The 23,424-nt window shown below is 38.6% G+C and overlaps 1 protein-coding gene across 45 annotated transcripts in view; it reads left to right on the top strand.

Moving 5' to 3' along the window:
• The window catches only part of GARNL3 (GTPase activating Rap/RanGAP domain like 3), a 61,876-nt gene that overhangs the window by 28,595 nt on the left and 9,857 nt on the right, over positions 1 to 23,424 (top strand). For 19 of the 45 annotated variants that reach the window (XM_035555082.2, XM_035555079.2, XM_035555084.2 and 16 more), the window contains 14 exons: positions 1,307 to 1,352; positions 4,331 to 4,437; positions 7,873 to 7,994; positions 8,567 to 8,671; positions 10,508 to 10,582; positions 11,541 to 11,652; positions 12,363 to 12,461; positions 16,780 to 16,896; positions 17,594 to 17,766; positions 18,060 to 18,218; positions 20,195 to 20,261; positions 21,869 to 21,976; positions 22,720 to 22,838; positions 23,262 to 23,397. In XM_035555082.2, coding sequence (XP_035410975.1) covers positions 1,307 to 1,352; positions 4,331 to 4,437; positions 7,873 to 7,994; positions 8,567 to 8,671; positions 10,508 to 10,582; positions 11,541 to 11,652; positions 12,363 to 12,461; positions 16,780 to 16,896; positions 17,594 to 17,766; positions 18,060 to 18,218; positions 20,195 to 20,261; positions 21,869 to 21,976; positions 22,720 to 22,838; positions 23,262 to 23,397 — 1,545 coding nt within the window. The remainder of the gene's footprint in view (positions 1 to 1,306; positions 1,353 to 4,330; positions 4,438 to 7,872; positions 7,995 to 8,566; positions 8,672 to 10,507; positions 10,583 to 11,540; positions 11,653 to 12,362; positions 12,462 to 16,779; positions 16,897 to 17,593; positions 17,767 to 18,059; positions 18,219 to 20,194; positions 20,262 to 21,868; positions 21,977 to 22,719; positions 22,839 to 23,261; positions 23,398 to 23,424) is intronic. The other 26 variants (XM_035555066.2, XM_035555067.2, XM_035555107.2 and 23 more) reach the window with 5 other exon arrangements.

Here is a 23,424-nt window from a genome sequence, read left to right on the forward strand (position 1 = left end):
GCACTTGGCCTTGTTCAACTTTACAACGTTCACACGGGCCCACTTCTCAAGCCTGTCCAGGTCCCTCTGGATAGCATCCCTTCCCTCCAGCATGTCGACTGCACCACACAGCGTGGTGTCATCAGCAAACTTGCTGACGGTGCACTTGATTCCACTGTCCATTTTGCTGACAATGATGTTAAGCATCTTGAAGATGGTTTGGAATAAATGAGCTGATGAATGGAAAACACTGATCAGAGTACTCCAGTGCTGAGGTGTTACTCAGCACCAGAAAAATGGTCCTGGAAAACTTTTTGAAAGGTGTGGCCTATAAAGGGATTTCTCTTTCCCTGAGGTACATGATTCTCCTATTGAGTGGCATTATTGAGAAATGTACCTAACGTCTGCCATTTCAGGATGTGTCCTATATCCATAGGGACTTGTTTAGGTCATTGTAAGTAATACACAGGTGGTCCGCAGAGTCATATCACCTTCCTGATGTTTTCAGTTAAGAGCAGCCAGGGATAAAGGTGTCCATAAAAAATACAGGGGCTGGTCTGTGTGAAATGTGTAAATCTCAAAACTTATTTAATATGCTCTATCACTTCCTACTCACCTTGCATACTATAGCATCCCCTTTTTGTTACTTCTGCAATGGGAAAAGTTAAATATGCAGATATTTCAGTGTGCTGTCCTATATAGCAATGACACAGGTAGATTAGGATTGAGTTAATCAAATAAAGGCAGCCAGTGTCAGTTCAGATGTCCCAACGTACCTGAAATGTCTGTGCAAGTCTGGCTTATATGACTTAGGGCTTACAGAAGATCTTTACTCTTTTGGAGTGCCAGCTAGAGTCTAGAGAGTACGCTCTCAAGCGTCTTAAATATATTTTTGTGTATTTCCAGTTTACATCTTTCTCTTTATTTTCTTACAACTCTGATAGCAAAATTATTTTGTGGGATTATTTTTCCTCAGTGGGAGTTTCGGCATAAGAGAAGCTAGGAATCATTTTTTGTGTTTTTTTTTTTTTTTTTCTGGTCACCTGAAATAATTTTTAATCTCAAGTTTATAAAATATGAACATGAAAAACAGAACTATATAGCACACTTTATGCTTCATATAACAGCAACAAGTATGTGTTTGTGGTGGTAGCTCAATTTTTTAAATTGACCCCTTTTATAGTAGTAAAATGTACGGTCTGGAATATTTTGTCTTTACATTTATTATTATGCTTGACTACTATTAAATCTGTTGCAGGAACAGATTAAAATTAAAATACATGTGAGCTTTATTAGTACTGGATTAATTTCCTTAACTGAATGACAGATATTTTTGCCTTAGTGAGATATAATAAGCAGAATGATAGTTACAGGTAGGTTCTGATTGTAACTAATCATTTCATACTTAATTTCTGATCATTTAGAGGTAATGGGAAAACATATTGTGTTGTCCACCTGTCTATATGCCTGGAAGCCAAATGAACTTTTAAAATTGAAAGACGGTATGGATCTAGATGCAGAGAACTGTAAATTGGTTCTAAGCTATGTGTTTCTAACAATCAGAATAATGAAATTCTGGAACAGTCATAAGCTAAGGGGGCAAAACAAAAGTACTTTTTAGATGAAATGTGAAAAATGATGGAAGATATGTCTGCAAGATTCTGATCTGATGAGATCAATGACATGGTGAACTACCTGTATGATGAAAGTTAAATAGACATGATGTTGTGATAGCTGTGTAGTGGATCTTTACTGGTCCAATTTCGGTTGTAGCTAAGCAAACCAGCTCATTTTTAGGGATCTTCGGAATACTTAAGGGATGTACAGTTGGTCATCACATACTTAAAACCTAGGGAAATTTTGCTGGCAAATAGTGTATTTTTCAGTTAGCTGTGGGACCCTCACACATAGAGAGTCCTGTGCTATCCAAGTCTGAGTCTGTTAGCTCTCAGCAGAATCTCAACAGCAAGCATTCCGGCATTCTAGCATTTTGTAGGCTTTAATGATGTGGTGGCTTTACTCAGGTGGGCAGCTGAGCTCCACCATAGCTGCTCTCTCACTGCTCCTCCTCAAAGGGAAAGGGGGAGAAAATATGATGCAAAGGGCTCAAGGGTTGAGATAAGGACAGGGAGATCACTCAACAATTATCGTGATGGGCAAAACAGACTCGGTGTAGGGAGATAGAGGAGTTTATTGCCTATTACTAGCATGATGGAGAAATGGGAAACAAAGGAAACAAACTAAAAACACCTTCCCCCCATCCACCCTCTTCCACCTCCTCCCCTCAAATGGCACAGGGGAACGGCAGTCAGTCTGTAGCACTTTGCCTCTGCCACTCCTTCACGGTCACTCTCTTCGCCTGCTCCAGCCTGGGATCCCTCCCATGGGATGCAGTCCTTCCCGAACTGATCTTGTATGGGCTTCCAGCAGGAAGCAGCTCTTCAAGAACTCTTCCAAATATGGGTCCATACCACAGGGTCCATCCATCAGGAACAAACTGCTCAGACATGGGTCCCCCACAGACAGCAGTTCCTGCCAGGTCACCTGCTCCTGTGTTGTCCCCTCTCCATGGGCTGCAGCCCATGTAACATGTAAACAAGTTACAAATGAACGAAGTGGCTTTTACCACATTAACCATTCCAGCTATTGTCCTGAGGTTAATGGTGAGATGCCAGAGATATCTGTCAGTCTTGAAAAAGCAGAATTGCAGAGGGATATCATTGTCTGAGCTCATGCGAGGGTTTCAATTTGGGCTTGAACAGAATAAGCAGTAAAGACAAATAAAAGAGCCGCCCTTTGACTTAAATTGTGTACTGCATTTCTCAGCATAGGACACAGATTTGGCACTGTTATTTCTCCTTTACAAAGTAGTAGCAATGTCTGTACTAATCCCTCTTCTATTGAAACTGTGCTACATCATTTACTATTTAGGTCGAAAAAAAAAAGATTGCATTCACTTTCAGATATGTCTGAGGACAGGATACTGTAAGCTCAAATGCTGAAGTCTCTTATGGCTAAAGAATTTATATTAGGAAATCAAAATATTTGGTTTATCTAGCACTAGACAGGAGATTTTGGGGCATGAAACTAAAATTATGCCTCAAACTGGAATGCATGTGTGCGTCTATAACGCTAATTCAGAGCTACAAACTTTGCAAGATGGAAGGGGGAACTCAGTGTGTTAGACTGTGAATGCAGACTTTTAATGATGGTGTGACCGTGCATGACTTCAGTAGTTAATTAGCATAATTTTAAACTGTTTGTTTGTAAATCATTATACCCCACATTTGCAAGACCAAGAGGAGGATTGACCATGCTGGGTCTGTTACTTTGTGTGAAGTATCAGGTAGCTTGTAGGGGAAAGAAAGAAGCTGTGTACAGGGTAGACTTTGAAATGGCGTCCGGGAATCAACAGGGTCATTAGGTGGATTGGTTTTGCTTCCTCCTTTCCTGAAAATTCCGTAACTATAAGGATTCAGGCAGGTTGTGAAAGAGACCAACAATATGCCTTATACTGATCACCCGGCAGTAGTCCTTTTTTGAACAACTAATCTCATTCTGACAGCTGAGAAATACAGTTAAAAGTGTTGAAGGAAGGCATTCTTTTAGCCTCTTCCTCCATGCACGGTATAGACCACAGATACCAACCATGGTCCATGGTTTCAGAAGCTGCTGCTCAGATCTGATCAAGTTATTCTAACGTAATAATTTCTGGCTTGCTTTGGAAGGTTTTTTTATTCTTAATAGGCTGAGCTATCTTTATAGTAATCTATGAATCCATTTTTTTGTTTGTTTGCTGTTTTTTTTCTGCAACACAAGTTACCTGAACCTTTTTTATTTTAAAGATACTGCATTAATTAAACCATACTGCCTAGCTCCAAAAGTTGATAATTATCAGTGGAAGTTTGGTGTTTCTGGTGTTACTCAGAAAGAATCGCATCTTTCATAAGTGTGGTTAATGCACAGGTAAGGTGGAAATCTGTAAGGAGAATATGTTTTGTAGGTGAGGAACTGTTCTTTTACAGCTTTTTTGAAAAGGACTAGATTTTGCCAATACCATTAACAGCATTATTCTATGAGTAGAATTGCAAAGTTCTGCTGTAATTGTTATTGTCCCAATGTTCATGTAAAAGATTCAGAATTTTGGTTCAAGCAATTCATTCCAAATGAATGCCCATTTATGAGTGAGTTTGCTTGCTTGTTTGTTTGTTTGCTTGTTTTTTGTTAGACCTGTGGAAATTCTTACCTTAGACATACCCAGATAATTGTTTCCAGTTCTTTCTCCTGTCTGTAAAAATGGTGGTTTTTGAACATGGCTTTGAACACAGATAAATACTTGTTCTTTTACTAGGCTGAAAATATTTTCAGAAGAAAGTGTTCCTCTCTTTGGGCCTCCACTTCCATCCCCCCCTGTGTTTACAAATCACCAGGAATTCAGGGATTTTTTGTTAGTGAAATGTAAGTCAGTTTTTTCTTTTGCTAGAAACACTTTTTAAATAATTACTTTACTAAATTGAAATTCATGATACTTAAAGCGTAAATACATTTTATTGTGTGTGCTGCTCTTCTGTACAATTTTTTTTTCCAAATCTGTAAAGTAGATGGGATGCCAGGTCCAGTCAGATGAACACAAAAATTATTTTCTATGCAGTTATGCTTCTCAGACTACTAGATCTAAACTGACCTTTACATACGTAGAATGTGCAGCCACATATATTTTCATGTTTCCTTATAGGAACCTGAGATCTCACATAATTTATAGTGCTGCTTGATACTTAGTAATAAAAGGTGTTAGGTTAGCATCTCTGAAAATATAAGTATTTCTGAATGCATGCTGAATAGTTGCCTTTCTGCACCTTTAAGACCTTTTTAATTCTGTAGTGATTCAGTTCCAGGTTTCCTTGACCCTTACTTACGCTTCTAAATGAGCCATAAAGAGATATTTGGGAGTTGATCATAGAATCATAAAATAACCCATGTTAGAAGGGATCTCAAAAGATCATCTGGTCCAAAAGGAAGCTGAGATTATCTAGCAACCTCTCCAATTGCATCTTGAAAACCTCCAATGATGGGAATTTTACCACATCCCCAGAGAGATTGTTCCAGTGATTGATCTCACTATAAAACAAACAAACAAACAAACAACAAAAAAACACACAAAAAAACACTTTCTTATATCAAGACAAAACCTCTTCTGGTACAACTTGTACCTATTGTCCCTTGTCTTCTCCACGTGGATCCTTGTGAAGGCAGAGCCTCCATTCTCTTTGTAGCCACCCTTTAACTATTGGAATACTGTGATGAGGTGACCCCAGAGCCTTTTCCAGGGTGAAAAGACCTCATTCCTTCAGTCTTTCCTCATATGGCAGATTCTCCAGCTTTTTGATCGTCTTCGTGTCACTCCTTTGGACCCTCTTCAGTCTGACCCCATCTCTTTCAAATTGTGGGAGCCGGAATTGGACAGTACTTCTGTATTCAGCTTTGATAGAGCTAAGTTCTCCATAGTAACTGGTGTGGTGCTGTGTTTTGGATTTAGGATGAAAATAATGTTGATAACATGCACATGTTATAGCTGTTGCTCAGCAGTGCTTATACTAGACAAAGACTTTTAGACTTCGCATGCTGCAAGGAGGTTGGGAAAGCACTAGAAGCAGTGAGGGGACACAAACAGGGCAGCTGACCCAAACTAACTAAAGGAGTATTCCATACCACATGATGTCATGCTGAACAATAAAACTAGGGGGGAGTTGGCTATGGGGGGTGCTACTGTTGCTCGGGGACTGGCTGGGCATTGGTTGGCTGGTGGTGAGTAGTTGAGTTGTGCATCACTTCTTTTGTTTTCTTTGCCCCTTTTCTTCTGTATTGAACTGTCTTTATCTCTACTACACGAGTTTTACTTTTTTTTTTCCCCAATTCTCTCCCTGATCCCGGTGGGGAGGGGGTGTGAGCAAATGGCTGTGTGGTGCTTAGCTGCCTGCCAGGTTAAACTGCAACAGTGCTCCAGGTGTGGCCTGACAACCACTGAGTAGGGTGAGATGATCACATCTCTCTCTCTCTCCTAGTAATGCCTCTGTGGATGGAGCCCATGATTTGATTTGTCTTCGTTGCAGCACTAGTGCACTGCTGAATAATATTCATCTTGTCTACCAGGACCTAAAAATCCCTTTCAGCAATGCTGCACCCCAGGCACAGATCCTAGCCTGTGCTGGGCTCTTTTGTAATGCCATCCCAGGTGCACTTGGCTTTGTTAAACTTCATAGGGTTCTTGCTTGCTTACTCTTCCGGCCTCTCTAGGTCTGTCTGTAAGATGACTCTCCCATCTGATGTGTCCACCTCACCACTCAGTGTAGTGTCATCAGAACACTTAGTGACGGTGCTTTCAACCACACGATCCAGATCATTTATGAAGATGTTGAACAGCGTGGTTCCTAGTGTCAGTCCCTGGGGGACCCCACTTGTGGCAGGTTGCCAGCTTGAGTAAAAAACACTGATCACCACTTTGTGCCATCTTAACACACGGGTGGATTCCATCCAGACCCATAGATTTGTATGAGTGTATGCCCTGCATACTATCTGCAGACCAGCCCTTCCACCACTATTGGTGTGTCAACACAGGTGTTGTTGGAGCTACTTGATACTGTGATCTGGATTGTGAGCTACACTGGTAAAGAAAGAGGAAAAGAAGGTATTGAGAGCCTCTGCCTGTTCAGCACTGTTAGTAACTAGTATCCTTGCCCTGTTCAGCAATGGGCCTATGTCTTCTCTGTGCTGCTGCTTGTTGCTCATGTATCTGAAGAGTACTTTCTTGTTCTTGACATTTTGGGCCAATTTCATTTCTACCTGAGCCTTAGCCTTCCTGTCTGCATCTCTGCATAGGGCATCTCTGCATAGGTCTTGGCAAGGTTCTTGTAGTCCTCAGTGTACTCATTTAAGCCTTTTTTCCATAGCTGATATGATTCTTTTTTGCTCCTATGCATACCCAAAAGCTCATTGTTAAGCCAGGGTGGTCTCTTGTTCTGCCTTCATCCTTTCTCTTTGTAGGGGATGGACTGTTCTTGTGCTTCCAGGAGGTTGTTCTCAAATAAATCCCAGCGCTCACAAGCTCCTTTGCCCTCCTTGCATGCTTCCCATGAAATCCCTCAAAGCTGGGCTCTGAGCATATTGAATTTGGCTCTTCTAAAATCCAGAATCTTTGTCCTATTGCTGGTCTTCGGTGTGCTCAACAGGCTCTTAAAGTTCAGTGTTAGGATTTCTGTATCCAAGTCTATCATTGGTAGTTGTGTTGTCAAGGTCACAGTTTGCGGGCAGTAAACCTAGTGCACCTTCGGCATGTCCAGCACGTTTAGCAGGAAGCAGTCCTTAATGCATTCCAGGGACCTGATGGAGGATCTGTGCACTGCTGTGTTGTGTTCCCAACAAGTGTCCAGGTAATTGAAGTTACCCTTGAAGATCAGGTTTTGTTGGCCTGAGACATCTTTGAGCAGCTGAAGTAAGGCTTCATTGGCCTCGTTGTCCTGACTGGGAGGTCGATAACAGACATCTAACATAATCATAAGGATTACAATTACACACTTACCTGACAGGAACTTTACTAGTAACTTCTTTTGCACACATTGCTAACAAATATTTAAGTTGGTTTAGCACTTAAATTGATTAGTAGTTTGTCTTTAATTTTTATATCAGGAGGTTATTGGGGTGCCTTGTAGAATACTGCTATTAGTCTTTATTTCCTTTTAAGCTTGAGGGATTGTCACTTACTAAAAAACATGCAAAAAGTGGTGAAACTAAGTTACTACGGGAAAACTGGTTATATTTATACAGAGGCAAGATAGAGTCAGTGGAAAATAGCAAAGCACATTAAAGTAACGTATCTTCTTTTCCATTATATTTTAGTAATAAATGGTGAAAAAGCCACCTTGGAAACCCCAACATTTTCTCAAAAACGTCAGCGCACTCTAGACATGCTGATCCGCTCTTTATACCAGGACCTGATGCCTGATCTACACAAGGTAAATGTAAGTCAGAAAGTCGAAAGTGATCTCTGTGCCTCTCATATGTTCTCTCCTGCTTTCACTAGTATGTTGAATGTTCTGTTGCTTTAAAAGGCTGTAATCCTGATGAGCACTGGATTGTGTACACTAGGCTAAATACTAATAGTGACATAGTTTGTTTTACAGTTATATGAAAACTGACAGACTGTCCTGACTGACAAGAAAACTGACAGGATAGGAGGTGGTACTTAGGAACGTGGTTTAATGGGTAATATTGGTGGTAGGAGGATGGTTGGACCAGATGATCTTGGAGGTCTTTTCTAACCTTTATGATTCTATGTCTGCAACCTTTGTTGTAATTGTATAGTATGAAAGTGGTAAAGGATGACAAGTAGGAAAGTAAAAAAAAAGTCAACGATTGGAAAAATAGTGATTATTGTTCTCTGAGAAGCAATACAGTTAGATTCATCAGGACAGGAAAGTATATTAAAAAAAGCAGACAATGTAAATGGTATTGTATTAAATTGACTAAAATTAAAAAAAATATGAAAACTTTTGATTTAATTTTAAAACAAAAACAATTTTTTCTGTTTTAGAACATGCTCAATAGAAGGTCTTTCAGTGATGTGTTGCCAGAGTCCCCAAAATCAACACGGAAAAAAGAAGAAGCTCGGCAAGCAGAATTTGTCCGACTTGGTCAGGTGGGATCAATTCAGCAAGTATGCATCTATGTTTACAAAGACTGTGTCATCACTTTATAGGCATACTGGATTTTGGTGTGCTGTAAATACTAGCAATGAAGATATATAAGATACCTTAAACAGCTTTATTCTCTGTCTGAGTGGAACTATGTTTATATGGTATTTTGCTGGAGTGTTTAGCCCTTTTAGAATCAGAACACTTTCAGTTATATGTAGCTGAAGAATTCATGATGCTGTGACCATGTGTCTTTCGGCACCACCCCTGTAGCAGTGTGTATCTATATAGTTTGATTTAGTGGTTTGCTAAATGCTTTTGCAAGTGAAAGGCCAGCTTATGTAACTGATAAAAGGTTCCTCTGATCAGCTAACCTACAGAATGAATTGTGTAGATGTGTCAGAGGCTCTATGTCCAAGTGGAAGCCGGTGACGAGTGGTGTACCTCAGGGATCTGTTTTGGGATGGGTACTGTTTAATATTTATATCAGTGACATAGACAGTGGGATTGAGTACACCCTTAGCAAATTTGCAGATGACACCAAGCTGACACAAAGCTCATTTATATTTATATATATAAAATGCCTATCACCATATTGATAAACACTCTTTGGGACCACTCTGATGGCAGGGGTAAGAACAAGAGTTGGCCTTTTAGTACCTCAGCACTTCTGTTTCCAACCAGTTTAAAAAAAAAAAAAAAAAGGCTACAAGACTTCGCTGTAGAAGGAAAGGATGCCAGCCAGAGGGACCTGGACAGGCTGGAGAAGTAGGCCCATGTGAACCTAATGAGGTTCAACAAGTCCATGTGCAAGGTGCTGCACCTGGGTTGGGGCAATCCCAGACATGAGGACAGACTAGGAGAAGCACTCATTGAGAGCAGTCCTGCAGAGAAGGACTTGGGGGTTCTGGTGGACGAAAGGCTCGACATGAGCCAGCAGTGTGCACTTGCAGGCCAGAATGCCAACTGAATCCTGGGCTGCATCAAGAGAGGAGTGGCCAGCAGGTTAAGGGAGGGGATTGTCCCCCCTCTATTCTGTCCTTGTGAGGCCCCACGTGGAGTACTGTGTCCAGGTCTGGGGTCCCCAGAACAAGAAGGACATTTATCTTTTAAGAGCGGGTCCAGAGGGGGGCTACAAAAGTGCTCAAGGGGCTGTAACACTTCTCCGATGAAAAAAGGCTGAGAGAGCTGGGGCTTTTCAACCTACAGAAGAGAAGGCTCCGGGGTGACCTCATTGCAACCTTGAAGTGCTTAAAGGGGACGTAAAAAAAAAGATGGGGAACAACTATGCTCAATCAGATGAAGACAGGATGAGGGGGAATGGCTTTAAACTAAAAGAGGTGAGATTTAGATTAGAGGTTAGGGGGAAATTCTTCACTTGGAGGGTGGCGAGGCACTGGAACAGGTTGCTGAGAGAAGTTGTGGATGCCTCATCATTGGAGGTGTTCAAGACCAGATTGGACGAGGCCCTGAGCAACCTGATCTAGTGAGTGGTGTCCCTGCCTGTGGCAGGGTGGTTGGAACTGGATGATCTTTGAGGTCCCTTCCAACCCAAGCCATTCTATGATTTCATTCTGTCGTTCTGTTCATTACTATGTTGAACACTTCATATTTTGAGCTTCCTTTTTCTTTATAAGCTATGTAGGCTTTGGCTGCAGCTCTATAGTGATTAGTGCATTCTTTCTTCAGGGTATAGATAGTTCCCCTTCTTTCTTAATAACTGTAATAGGAATTCCAAGTTGTAAACTACTTTGTCATCCTAAGTTGTCCTTTCTTTTTAGGCTTTAGGTTATATATTAGTGACAAAAGCTTAATTTAGTTAAAATACCTGTTTGTATTAGGCGCTGAAATTGAAAACCACTGTGAAAGGGGATACACCAGCTACCCTGGCAACCACCAGCTTTTGTAAAAAGGAGGTGAGTGAACCCATTTGTGTAAGGAGAGTTCAAAAAAAAAAAACTAAATGCAATTGAGTATGGCATTGTATATCAGTTCTATATATTGTTTATTTACTTTCGTGATTAGATACTATAGCAGCAAAGTTGTAATGTATACTGTTAAAGTGATTCTTCAGCCCATAGCAAATGAATAAAGGATGAGCCTGAAGGTAGTAGTACTTCTCATGTTAATGCAAGTCTGGATACTTTTATATCTGAGCATATTTCGTGAAAAAAAAACCATAATGTTTTCCATAAGCAATCATCTTTTGATTATTTAACATCTTTATCAAGTTTAAAGCAAAATTTAATTGTGTTTTTATTTCCTGTAACTACTTTTTTTTTTTTACAAGGCATAGGAGTGAAAAATGTAAACCATGCTTTTCTATGTGCGTCTTATATATAGAAGCTTCAGAAGTGCTCGTAGAACTTCAGACTTCAGCTTAATACTTAATATTGGGGAAGAGGGTGGGGAGGGGACAGAATTTAGGAGGTAAGTACAGAGAACATGACAAAAGAACAATTTGGGGGAAAGGTAGTTTTAGCAGTACCATGTCTAAATATCACAAACTGAACCATGAAATGAAATCAAACTGTATATGCATGTTGGTGCATATATTTTAAGTCTGTATTTTTATTTTTTTAATAACAAATTTCCAGGGTTGCACTGAATATCAGCTGCTTGGGTTTTAATTCCAGTGTTCCAAGAGTGTATCTTATACTTATTAGTCTCCAAATCCAATTGGTAGGGAGAGTGTTTCTCTGCAAGAAAATCAACTAGATTTTGATATTTCAAATTCAAAAAATATACTTTTAAGAAATGTGTCCTGCCAAAAGTATTTAAGTGTTCTTACATGTCATTGTCTTATCTCATTCGTGTCTATATGGTCAGTATTTCTTAGTATAATTAATATGTATCCCTTATGTTACATCATAGCCTTGGGAGTCCCAATCTTTCTGCAGTAATTTTCCTCATGAGGTTGTCTGTGCAGATTCCTGGGGCCAGTCCTTGTTGGTTTCTACAGATGCTGGCATCTTGTTAATTGATGGTTAGTAAATGATGCTGTGTTCTTGTGTCAATTATTTGTGTATCTGACCATTTTCTTCAAAATAAATGTTCATAAGCTCCGTTTAGGTAATTGGTAAGTCCTCACCTGCAAGGATAGTACCAATCCAAGTGAATCTATTACATTTATGTAATCTAGTTGCAGATTTTTTCTCTGCATCAGAATCCTTATTTGGAGCCAATTTTCATGCAGATTTCTGAATATTTTGTTATTTCAGGTGCTGTTATCTTGACCATCTGAAAAGATTTATGAAGTCAAACCCAAACTCAAGGAGTGTCTGGATTTTTTAGCCCTTGATAATACTAATGAACATGAAGCACAAGGCTTATGTGGTGTTGAAAGCCTGTTTCTTCCGTAGCAGTGCTTTTACTAGTTTAACCTCATATCTTCTGTGTGCCACATAAGGCCATTGGGACTAAGGGAATGAAGTTAGTTCTCAGTGAAAATTTTCAAACTTTCCAAAGAAAGGTCCCTTTTGGGCTTCAGTTGCATAATTTCATCCATGGCAATGATAAAACACTCCCATAGGGAAGTACTGGTTATGATGCTGCAGCATACATACGAGCTTTGTGCAGGATTTTTCATTTTCATGAGAAAAAACAAGAATTATTTTATTAGAAAGAAATAGTTCAGAACCATTGACTACCAAATTTTAGCAGAATTGTAAAGAAATACGTGTGTTTTCTTTTTAGATGGTCAGCCATCAGTTCAAGTATTTGATAAAACGCTCCAAATAAAGCAGATGCATGTGTTGGAAGCTCTGGATCTTTTGATTGCCCGAACAGACAAAGGTAGGAGAGGTCCTTGTTATTTGGTTCTCATATGAATAAGTCTGTTTAACTGTTTATTTGGCAGACATATCAGTAGAAGGGAATGCCTTAGCTGCTCTTCTTTAAGAGTTGTTTTTGTTTTTTAACTGGGAAACATGCTGTAGAATTTTAATTCCCACAGCACTAGATTTATATAATTGCCTTTTGTCACATCACATAGCTATTCTTAAATTGTTGTTGTTAGGTTTCTGAGCTCTGAGTTTGTTGGTTCTCCTTTTCAGATCCTTCCACCCCTTTCCCTTTTCTGATTTCCTCTGGGCTGCTCACATGGTACTAACTTATGTACATGCCCTAAGGCTTTAGGGTTTGTAAGTGTCATGAGGCAATCATGTTCTTATCAGTGGCAAGTGCATTAGATGCCTCATTTAGAATAAGGGAGTGCATACAACAACTACTGTTGTTTGTTGTTTGTTTCTAAAAAGTGTGGAAAAAAAGTCTCTAGATGCTCAGAATCATGCTTCAGAGCAAACCTGAAACTGGCCATATCATCAAATGGTTTTGGTTGTAAACAACTTTTCAAGGCCTTTTAGTCCGACCTCCCTGCCATGGTCAGGTACATCTTTCAGTAGATGTGGTTGCCCAAAGCCTCATCCAGCCTGACCTTGAACACTTCCAAGGATGGGACATCCACATCTTCTCTGGGCAACCTGTTCCAGTGCCTAACCACTCTCATAGTGAAGAATTTCTTCTTTATATCTAATCTAAATCTACTGTCTTTCAATTTGAAACTGTTATGCCTTGTGCTGCCACTACGTGCCCTTGTAAAAAGTCTCTCTCCGTCTTTCTTATAAGCCCCCTTTAAGTATTGAAAGGCCACAATAACGTCTCCCCAGAGCATTCTCTTATCCAGGCTAAAACAACACAGCTTTCTCAGCCTTTCTTGTAGGTGTTTCAGCCCTCTGATCATTTTTGTGACCGTTCTCTGGATCCACTTTAACAGGTCCATGTCCTTCTTGTGCTGGGGGCACCAGAGGTGAACACGGTACTCCAGGTTGTATCTCACAGGGGCAGTGTGGAGTGGGGGAGTATCACTTCCCTCGACCTGCTGGGCCACACTTCTTTTTGTGCAGCACAGAATATGATTAACTTTCTGGGCTGAAGGTAGACATTACTGGCTCATGTCAGATTTGTCATCCACCAGTATATAGTTGGTCTCCAGCTACTGTTAGAACTCAACACTCTTTGGAAGTCTCCCTAGCTGAATAATGTGTTTGTTCAGTTGTACAAAATGTGGAGGAAATTACTTATGCTGTCACTGTTCTACCAAATGTGTTACTGGTTTTTGTTCTGTGATGTGTAACCACATTCTAGTGCTATAGATTATATTTTCTTGAGTGTTCTGGTATAAAAAAACACTTAAAACCCGTCAGTCCAAACAACTTTTTTTTTTACCCTCATTTCAAAAGGATTAAATGTCCCTAAAAGATGCACTTTTTCAATTAGGTACTTTTTACTCAGAAGTCTGCGATTGAATTTCACGAAGTGAATGTGCACAGTGCAAGAACAGGATCTGTATGTGTAACACAGATAAAAGAATTACAAATATGATTGTTTTATTGTTTTTTACCACATTATGTCTGTTTGCTCAATATTAGCTGAAGTTACATTTACCTAAACTAAGGGTAAAATGTGGTTCCTTTTACATCATTGGGAGTTGCCCATTTTGGCTGGACCTGATGAAGTTCATCCTGGAACCCTTGCAGAACCAGCTGAGATTACCTGAGAGGCATTTGCAGTCATCTCTGAAGACACCTGGTGGGTGGGTGACATTTTTGAAGATCTGAAAAGGGTAGTTGTATCTGAAGCTTAGTGTATGAAGCTTCTAGAATAGATAATTTTATTTAATAGTCAAAACGCTGTAATGATTGGTTAAACCTGAAGAGAGAGATGTTACAAGCATTTTGGGGTAACACGATTAGGCATTACTGGCATCAATTCCTGATGCCTCAAGCACATTTTGATAAAGACTTTTTGTGTAAAAAGTTGCAGAGATTTTTGACTGCTGTTGTGGGTGCTTTCTGAATCATTTAGAAGAGAGAAAGTTCTTTTGTTCTTGCTAGTATCCTTGCCTCTTATTTTGCATTTGTATACCATAGTGAAATTGAGATCTGTAGTGGAAGAAAAGCTATCGTTGCCCATTATTTTCAGACTATGCCTTAGTCTAGTTTTCCATATGGTCTTCTGGAGACCCTCTTCCTATCCCTATGGTGACTGATGTTGGCTGATAAAGGAAAATGAGAAAAATAATGAGTTAGATGGGTAAAAGCAATCTTATATTGGGTGTACAAATTGGTATTAAAGACTATATGGGTTTTTAGGATATAATAATATGTTTCAAGGTTAACTTTGTATGTACTTTAAATGCATCCTTCTGATGTACTTCAAGTGCATCAATGTAAAAGTGATATTTTAAGACTCAAGCAGAAAGACTGATGTTTGTGTTATGAAAATGTTCATATAGAATGTGGTATTATCCAGCACTCAGTTGTAACAGCCAGGGTTAAGATCACTTTAAGGCAGCTCATTTAAGAAGAAAATCCTGTTTCCACTGCTTTCTAGTACCCTGTGCATTTCCAGGAGAGAAGAAATGTTAACAGTGAAACTAGAACTGAAGATAATGATATCACTGAGATTTTTCAGGTCAGCATACCAAGAGAAGGGGGTATTGTAGGCACCAACAATACATCTGGTATTAATGACAGATGCAGAAATTGCTTTGGTAGCAGTGCTCTCTTTTCTAATGTTGATTAAATTTGTCTTAGTAATGAGAGATGAGTTATAGAAGTGGATCCACTTTGTCCTCCAAACATGTTTGTTTATTCTTTTGCTACAACTTATTTTGTGAAACACCTGGATATGGTGAGGGGGAAGGAGGAAGAGCTCCTTCACTTGGAATAATCAAGTCTGTAGGAGGTGAAGAAAAACTCTCTTAAAAAAAACGACATCAAAAAAAGCTTGGATGATGGTCAGTTTCATGAGCAGCCAGATAGATGTAACACTGCAGTGGGGTTGTTTGGGACATCTGCAAAACAACTAGTATCCTGAAAGAGGAATGCATTGAGGAGTGCAATCTCTAGGATGCATCCTATAGGACACACCTGACAAAGAGACAAAGCTGAATTACTGAGTAGTAACGTGGTTCTTGAACATTTGATTTAGCTTATGTTTTCTGGCCTTCCTTTCAAAAGGGTGAATTTTGCTTGCCATTCTTCCTCCATGAACTCATTCACAGAAGCACACATTCTTGTGTGTACATTCTTGAAAAGAGAGAGATTGCATATATTTTATTTTCCTTTTATTGGTGTTAACAGTAAGAATTTGCTGGTTGCTCAGTGTTTCAAGTTGTGGTGGACTTAAGGAAACATTGCATCTTCTTTACTCTTACACTTTCTATGGGAAAAGAAGGTCATAAAGGTTCCAGAAGGTGCCCTGATTCATGTTTATCTATTATCAGAATTGATGGCAGCAACTGTGAACTTGCTTTTGTATTTGCGGTAGGATCCACACTGACTATATATTAAAAGAGTGTGCTTATGTTTCCAGCTATACCAGCTAGACTAGTAAAAGAGTATACCTTTGTCAGAAAATCTTGCTTTGCTTGCATTTTAAGAAACTTGGCTTTTAGGTGAGAAACTATTCTTAATAATAGCTTATTTCCAACTGCAAATAGTAGTGTATCGTTTATTTATTTATTTATTTTAAATTTAGGAGTTGTGTATTCTACTCATGTCTATCTTTGTGGAAAATACATTTAGCCATGGTGGTGGATGCTGTATTATTTTTGCAGTTGGAATATGCCTTGAACCTAACTTGCCTAATTTTGAAGAACTGATAAGCAAAACCAGCCCGCATCTAAAAGGTTTTCAGACTCTGTTAAAGATGCAGGTATCAGCTGCTAGGCTGGATGGTTCCAGGATTTAAAGTTAACCCTTCTTCTCTTGCCTTTAGTTTGTATCTATCGTATTTTCACTGTCTTCCAGCAGTGTAGGTTTCACTGTTTTGAGGCTCCTATCATTCATTGCTGCAGCACCATCTGATGGGAAACTCTGCTAGTGAACTGAAAGGGTGGGTTGCTGGAATTGTAGAGTCTAGATAGAGTTCACAAGCAGTCTTTCCTTCCTGTCACATTGCTGCTTACACTCAGAGAAGCAAAATTGTTTATCTTTGCTTTCACGGCAATGCTCTGTCTGTTAGGTGCTTCATCTCTTTGGAAGTATTAATTTCAAACCACCACTGTCTTTTTTCTAATTTGCTGTTTCCTGGCTTTCTCCATCTTCAGGGAAAGACTCTCGTCTCCTCGTCTTCAGATTGAGTGCTGTCCAAAAAGATATAGAAACAAAGCAGATGATAAGAAGCAAATATGACTGCAGAGAAAATAAATTGGAGAGAACAAAAGGTGGCTTTATTATCTTGTGTTAAAAGTGTCCACTGTGGTATTGTGCCAGTAGTTGCCAGGGTTTATTAGCTCCCTTGAGGCTGTTGTAGGTATTCACCTTTAGTTTTATCTCTGGACAGTTAATTCAAACTTTGTTAGTTTATATGTGAAAATAACATAGGGTACAGTCCAGCCTACCATTTGAGAACTTGGTAAAAAATACCATGTTACTTGGCAATCACTGCTGATGAAAAGCTCTGGAGAAAACAGATATGTTGCTTTCAGGATTGAGGCGTATAAGAAAAATTATGCATGGGTGTAAGACTGAAATAAAGGTCACTATGAGGTAGAGGAACAATGGCAAATCTTTTTAAATTAGTAGTGCTTAGAATAGTTTGGGTATTGCAGATTATTTTAGTAGATGTAAACATTTTCCGATCTTCAGCATCAAGCTTCCTTGGAAAGCTGGAAACTGCAGAATAGAAAAAAAAAAAAAATTTACTCTTTTACTTGCAAAAGGAGTAAGGGGGAAAATAGATTTCAAAAGTTATAGCCTTTTTGTCTTTTTCTAGAATTTAATATTATCCTGTTGAGATGTTTGTAATTCTGTGGTGCTCAGGCATCAGATACCCATTGTACTAACCATCATACAAATACAGAACAAAAAAAACCAGTCCTTACCCCAAATACTTACAATCTAAATTGTTTTTTGTCTTAGGCTGCCATTTGTATGCCGTTAATACTCACCATGGCAGTGAACTGAGGATTGTTGTGGCTATTCGGAACAAACTACTACTCATCACAAAGAAATACAATCCATGCAACAGTGTAACCAGCAGCTCTCTGCTATCATTACCTGAATCTCCAGTAGACGAGTTCCAGTACATCCGGGTATGTGTAATCTAATCACTAATTACTTTTACAGACTGGGCAGCACTCAGCTAGTGGGGGAAAAAGGCAAAGAGCATACATTTTATCTTCTGGAACCTACAGACAGATGTGAGAAGCAATATGATGGAGATCCATCATTTATATGCCAAAGAAATATTTCAGACTTCTTAAATTGTCATCTTGTTCTGTATCATGTTTCTCTGCTTAGAGTACGTTCCTGTAAATTCATGGAGTAATGCAAAATTCACACTAAGAGCCTGAAAAAGAGAGTAATACTATTATTTATCTTATAGGAAATATGCCTTTCTGACCCTCCAGTGGTTATGACACTGGTGGATGGACCTACTGGAGACAGTGACAATATGATCTGTGTGGCATATCGGCATCAGTTTGATTTAGTTAATGAGAGTACTGGGGAGTCCTATAGACTGCATCATGTTGAAGCAAACAAAGTAAGTTTCTAGCATTGAAACTATTTTATTGCAGAATTGGTCCATGCTGTGCTGACCTCCTGGGAGCAGCATTTATGGAGATCCTCATGTCTCCTTTACTTTTCACTTTTGTAACTTCTACTTTAGGGTACTCTGAGGCATTTTTTCCTTTTGGGATGTGAGATGATAATCCCTCCTAGGAGAGGTAGTTATAAGGTATGACACATTAGGAAAGAGCCTGTGTTTCAAGCTCTGGAATATTGCTGTTGATATAAATGCAAAGCCGTTTTTCTCCTTTCTTAGTCAATATTTTGATTTTTGTCTTTTCTTCGTGGTTTCAGTGTTTTATTCTTTTGGAGGTTGCAGCAAAATAATTTCAGGTTTTGGCCACCATTATCTCATTCAGATTTGCCTATTTGCATGTACTAAAGCTGAAATATTTGTGTATATCTTTTAGTTCTAAACTGCTGCCCAGCCAAGTAATACATTAACTGTATCTTACTAACTAGGACATAGGGCTGGGATTTAAGTAAACATCCTGATTTTTGTAAAAGAGTTCAAATGTTTCCTGCTGCTGGGAAGATAATGATCTTCAGCATCTTTGAAAATCAGATAATTTTAATAATTTCTTAATACGGATGTGGATGTATAACTTTAAACGTAATTAAAAAAAAAAAGGAACCTTTTACAGGGTTACTCTTTTGTGTTCTGTTGACTTCTCTGCTCATAATGATATAAGGGACGTCTCTTTTCATTTGATGCTTCTTGTTGATTTTTGTTGTTTTTTTTTTTTTTTTTAAATCATCTGTATTTTTATTCAGATTTGATGATGAAGAGGGTTGGTACTCCTAGCATTGGCAATACAGCGTTAAGCTTCTCCACAGCGATGGGAATCTATTTTAATCTGGATGAGAAGGAAAGACAATTAAAGAATGTGGACAGACAAGAACCGCCCCCCTCTGTTCTCCTCCCCAGTAACCCTTATTTCCTTTGAGAACACAGACAAAGCAGGAAGTTAATTAGAGCTGTGCCAGTGATTTTTGTGTTGTTGAAATTGGTCACCAAATTATTTCCACAGGTCACAAAGCAGAAATGTCTTTCAGTTGCTACAAAGGATGGGCCAAAATGTGTTTTGTATAGATATATATAAGCTTCCAGGTCTGTTTAACAGTTCTTGCCCTATATTTGTCTTAAATCAAGAGAACACCTACTTTATTGCACAAAGGAAAGCCAAAGAACTGCTGTTCGTGTAGTCAATCTCCAGCCCTGCCCAAGTAGCAAATAGTGTGGTCTAGAAGACATTTGTCTAATCCAATCTTAAGTATTTCATCAGGGAGGTCTCATTTTCTGAATGTATATACTACTTCTTATGGGTGTCTTGTGTTTTTTTTTAATTTAACTGTAAAAGACAAATACAGGATTAAAGTATGAGAATATAAGTAGCCTGTGCTATGCAAAAAACAGTTTATCCAGCAGTGGTTCTCAGTTTCTAAATTCAGCTTATTCAGTAATTCTTGAAGTACATCCACGTCAATCAATGTACCTGTTAGTGGTTTTGATCCAATAATTGGCACTTTCGATCTTTCTGCTTGTCATGATTTTCAGTGGAGCTTTTTAGATTTCACTTTTTGGAAAGAATCGCTATTTTTAGCATAGCGTGTTAATTCAAAGCTATCTTGAAATAACTCCATTTCCCAAAATTTATATTGTCAAGTAAGTTAGGTATGTTTGTATCACTTTATACTGTAGGTATATATTTATACTGAAGGTACAGAAGTGAATATGCATTACGGAAATACAGCATTGAATACAAAAGAAAGTGATTTCCATCCTATCAGCATCCTGAAAATGAATCACAAAAGAGAAATAGTATTTTTTTTTTTCTTTTATCTGTAATTGTGCACCAACTGATTTGATTGCTTCTTAGTCAAAACCTGCTCATAGTAACATCAGTATCCCATCTGCCTGATCATTACCCTTTCCCATTATCATTGCAGGTTAATTTTGTTGCAGCTATTGATGTATATGAAGATGGTGAAGCTGGCCTACTGTTATGTTATAACTGTAAGTAGTTAGGGAAGGCTGGAAATGATAATACCTCAATATGTAATTCTTTCTTCATTGGAGCTTAGATCTGTATTTTAAAATGTCAGTGTTTAATGGAAAGTATTTCAAAATAAATTTCTTTCAATTTAAGTGCATATTAGAAGGACTAGAAATGGAAGTACTGTTTTATTGCAGTGTGTGTAATTGGACAGACATTACCACCTTACTCACAAAAGTCCTATTTCTTCAGATCTATCTTACTCTTTACCTGGTCACACACTAGGTGTTTCCAAGACATGTACAATTTAGTATTCCACCCCTTTTCTTCTTTGTGCTTTCCCATTCTGTCATTGTGCTTTCTTTCCTTCTGCACACTTCTTTGTGCTGTCACATTTTTTGGTTGTAATTCTCTTAACCTCTTTTTATAAAACGGCCTTAGATTTAATATGCATATGCTTTTCTGTGCAGTACACGTGTAGTTTTGCTTTCAGTCCTCAGGAAAATCAAAGTTATGAATATGAAACATCCTTTATGAGGTGATGCTGAAGGACAACGCACAACTTTCTGTTTCAGATGGCGTGTCCTATTTGCCTTTCCGAAGTGAGCATTGATGGAAACAGGATAAATATATCTACGTATTCTAGCATTGGCTGTTAGATAGGTACCACAGGGAAAAAGTCTCTAAAGTGTATCTTTCTATGCTCTGTGAGGCCTCATTGGTTCTGGTAGTTTAGCAGATCCTGCCTAGTTCTGGTTCACTCAGCACTGCTTCAGAACTAAAAGGTCTGCGACAGAGTAGCGTGAATTCCCAAACCTGTATTTCTGTGCAGAATCAGTTCTACTCTAATAGGCTCATCACAGAGCCAGAGCTAACAAACTTGGTTGATCCTAAGGTCCTAAAGCCTGTTGCACAGGGTTGCAGCAACTTGAATCCCTATTTGTAGGGCCCTGTCACAGGGAAACCTCCTTTGGTCTTGTGACAGTTTTGCAATTATGAAAGTATCATCGTGGAACAAGTATGAAAACACATGATTCGACAGTGTTCTAAGTTTAGATTTCAAACAAGACTTTTTTTTACAGTTGTGGATATAAAGTTAGTTTCAGTTTAAGGACACCAATTACAGGAAAAAAAAGGATTTTACCTAAAAATAGAGAAGAAGTAGATTCACAAGTTATATGATTAATGAAATCTTGGTATCTGTAGTATCCCATGTGTATTACAATCCTCAAAGAACACAAACTGTGCTAGTATGTGGCTGCTTGAAGGGTAGTTCTTACAGTCAGAGGGGTACAGCTCTGCTTACATCACTTTCAGAAATGTTCTTACCTGTTCCTCTATCCATAGACAAAGTAAGGAGCTGATGATTATTGAAACAGAATAATACTTACTTTGTGAAATCTGACAAGTTATTAAAATGTAGCTCTCTTATTTTTATCTTGTAAATGTATTCACAAAGGAAGCACATTTCCCTTATGATCTGTTTAGATATAGAGGGACTTCTACATAAGTGTTTGATATTTATCTGTGTATTATCCACACTTCTGTAAAATCTACCTATAATGTTGGTGTTTGTCATTTGTGCTGTAAGATATTGGAGGGTTCTTTTTTCCTTTTGTTGTTACAGATGTTTGCCAATATAGAAAGGTGTATCCTTTTAATGGAGGTTCTCCATTCATCCAGTCATCGGCTTATGACTTTCACTTTAGCTGGAATCAAGTTCCTTATGCTGTTGGTAAGAACATACCTCTTTTTACCCTTTTTTCATTACTATTTAGGCTTGCACTTGGCCATTGGTGGAATTGCAGCATGTGTGCTAGGAATATATAAGATTAAATATAAATTTAAAAATAATTTAACGTACATAAATCTATATTTAATATATTAAAATTTAATAAATATGGATTAATAAATTCTTATAAATAAGAATTTCTTCATGGAGAGGGTGGTTAACCATTAGAATGGACTGCCCAGGGAAGTGGTGGAATCCCTGTCCCTGGAGATATTTGAGGGAGGTGTTGACATAGCACCAAGGGCCATGGTTTAGTGATGGAACTTTTGGTAGGTCAGGTTGATTGTATTTCATTGACTTGAAAGTTTTTTCCAAGCTAGATGATTCTGTGATTCTCTAAGCGTGTTGCATTCATGATGCCACTTCAGCTAAGATTCTGCATATGGTATCTTTAGTAAGTGGAGCCTTGGGGCCAAGTTTTTCCTCTGATAAACCTTTTTTTTTTTTTCTTTTCTCTTTTTTCTGTTTTTCATTTTCTGTTCAGTTTACATTCTTCCAGGCATGGAGAGCGAAGTTTTCTTCAGGCTTGTTGTATCTGAATGTCTATCAGTACAGTAGACAAACCTTGTCATAGGAAAGGGAGATACCAGAGTAGGTCAGATACTCAAGAATTGTTTTCAGGGAGCATCTGAGAAACATTTACATTAATCATTCTTCCTTGCCAAATAATTTTTGTTTCTTTGCAGTCTGTGCTTTCCCTTATATCCTTGCCTTCACTACTGATTCCATTGAGATCCGATTAGTGGTGAATGGAAACTTAGTCCACACAGCAGTTGTGCCTGAGCTTCAACTTGTAGCATCAAGGGTAAGACACAAGAAAAGCATGTTTGACTATTTGTGAGGTGTTGGGACCTAATTCACATAAAGAGTTGCTGAAGCCAAACCAAACCAAAACTGACACATTTTCTGATTTGCATTAACTGTTAATCTGTGTGCTCTTAGCTTGTAGTGAGTACAATGAGAATCAGAATTGATCTAACTGTCCTTTATTGCTTGCAGTAATGCAGAGCTGAAGTATTTGATTATTTATGGGGCAAATGCTCTTCTGAACATCACAGAAGTTCTCCCCATTTACAGTGAGATAGCCTTTCTGTGGCCAGCTCTAGTTGACTTAGCAGCAATACAGCAACAGTGGCAATAGAACATAGTGGACAAACATTTGAGCTCTTATTCAGCAAATGTTTAAGAAAGTTTTGCTGTACTAATGATGAGTTCTTTGTGATTTCAGTCAGATATTTATTTTAAAGCTACTGCTGCAGTAAGGGGATCATCTCATAGCAGTTCTAAGGAAATGAGTTCAAGGAGTTCTCCTCAAACACCGACGGCTTATGAAATGGCAGAATGTCCTCTTTCTTCTTCAGAAGGTAACATGGTTTCCAGGCAGCTTGAAG

Source organism: Cygnus atratus, chromosome 19 (genome assembly GCF_013377495.2).
Source record: "Cygnus atratus isolate AKBS03 ecotype Queensland, Australia chromosome 19, CAtr_DNAZoo_HiC_assembly, whole genome shotgun sequence".
NCBI classification, from domain to species: Eukaryota; Metazoa; Chordata; class Aves; order Anseriformes; family Anatidae; genus Cygnus; species Cygnus atratus.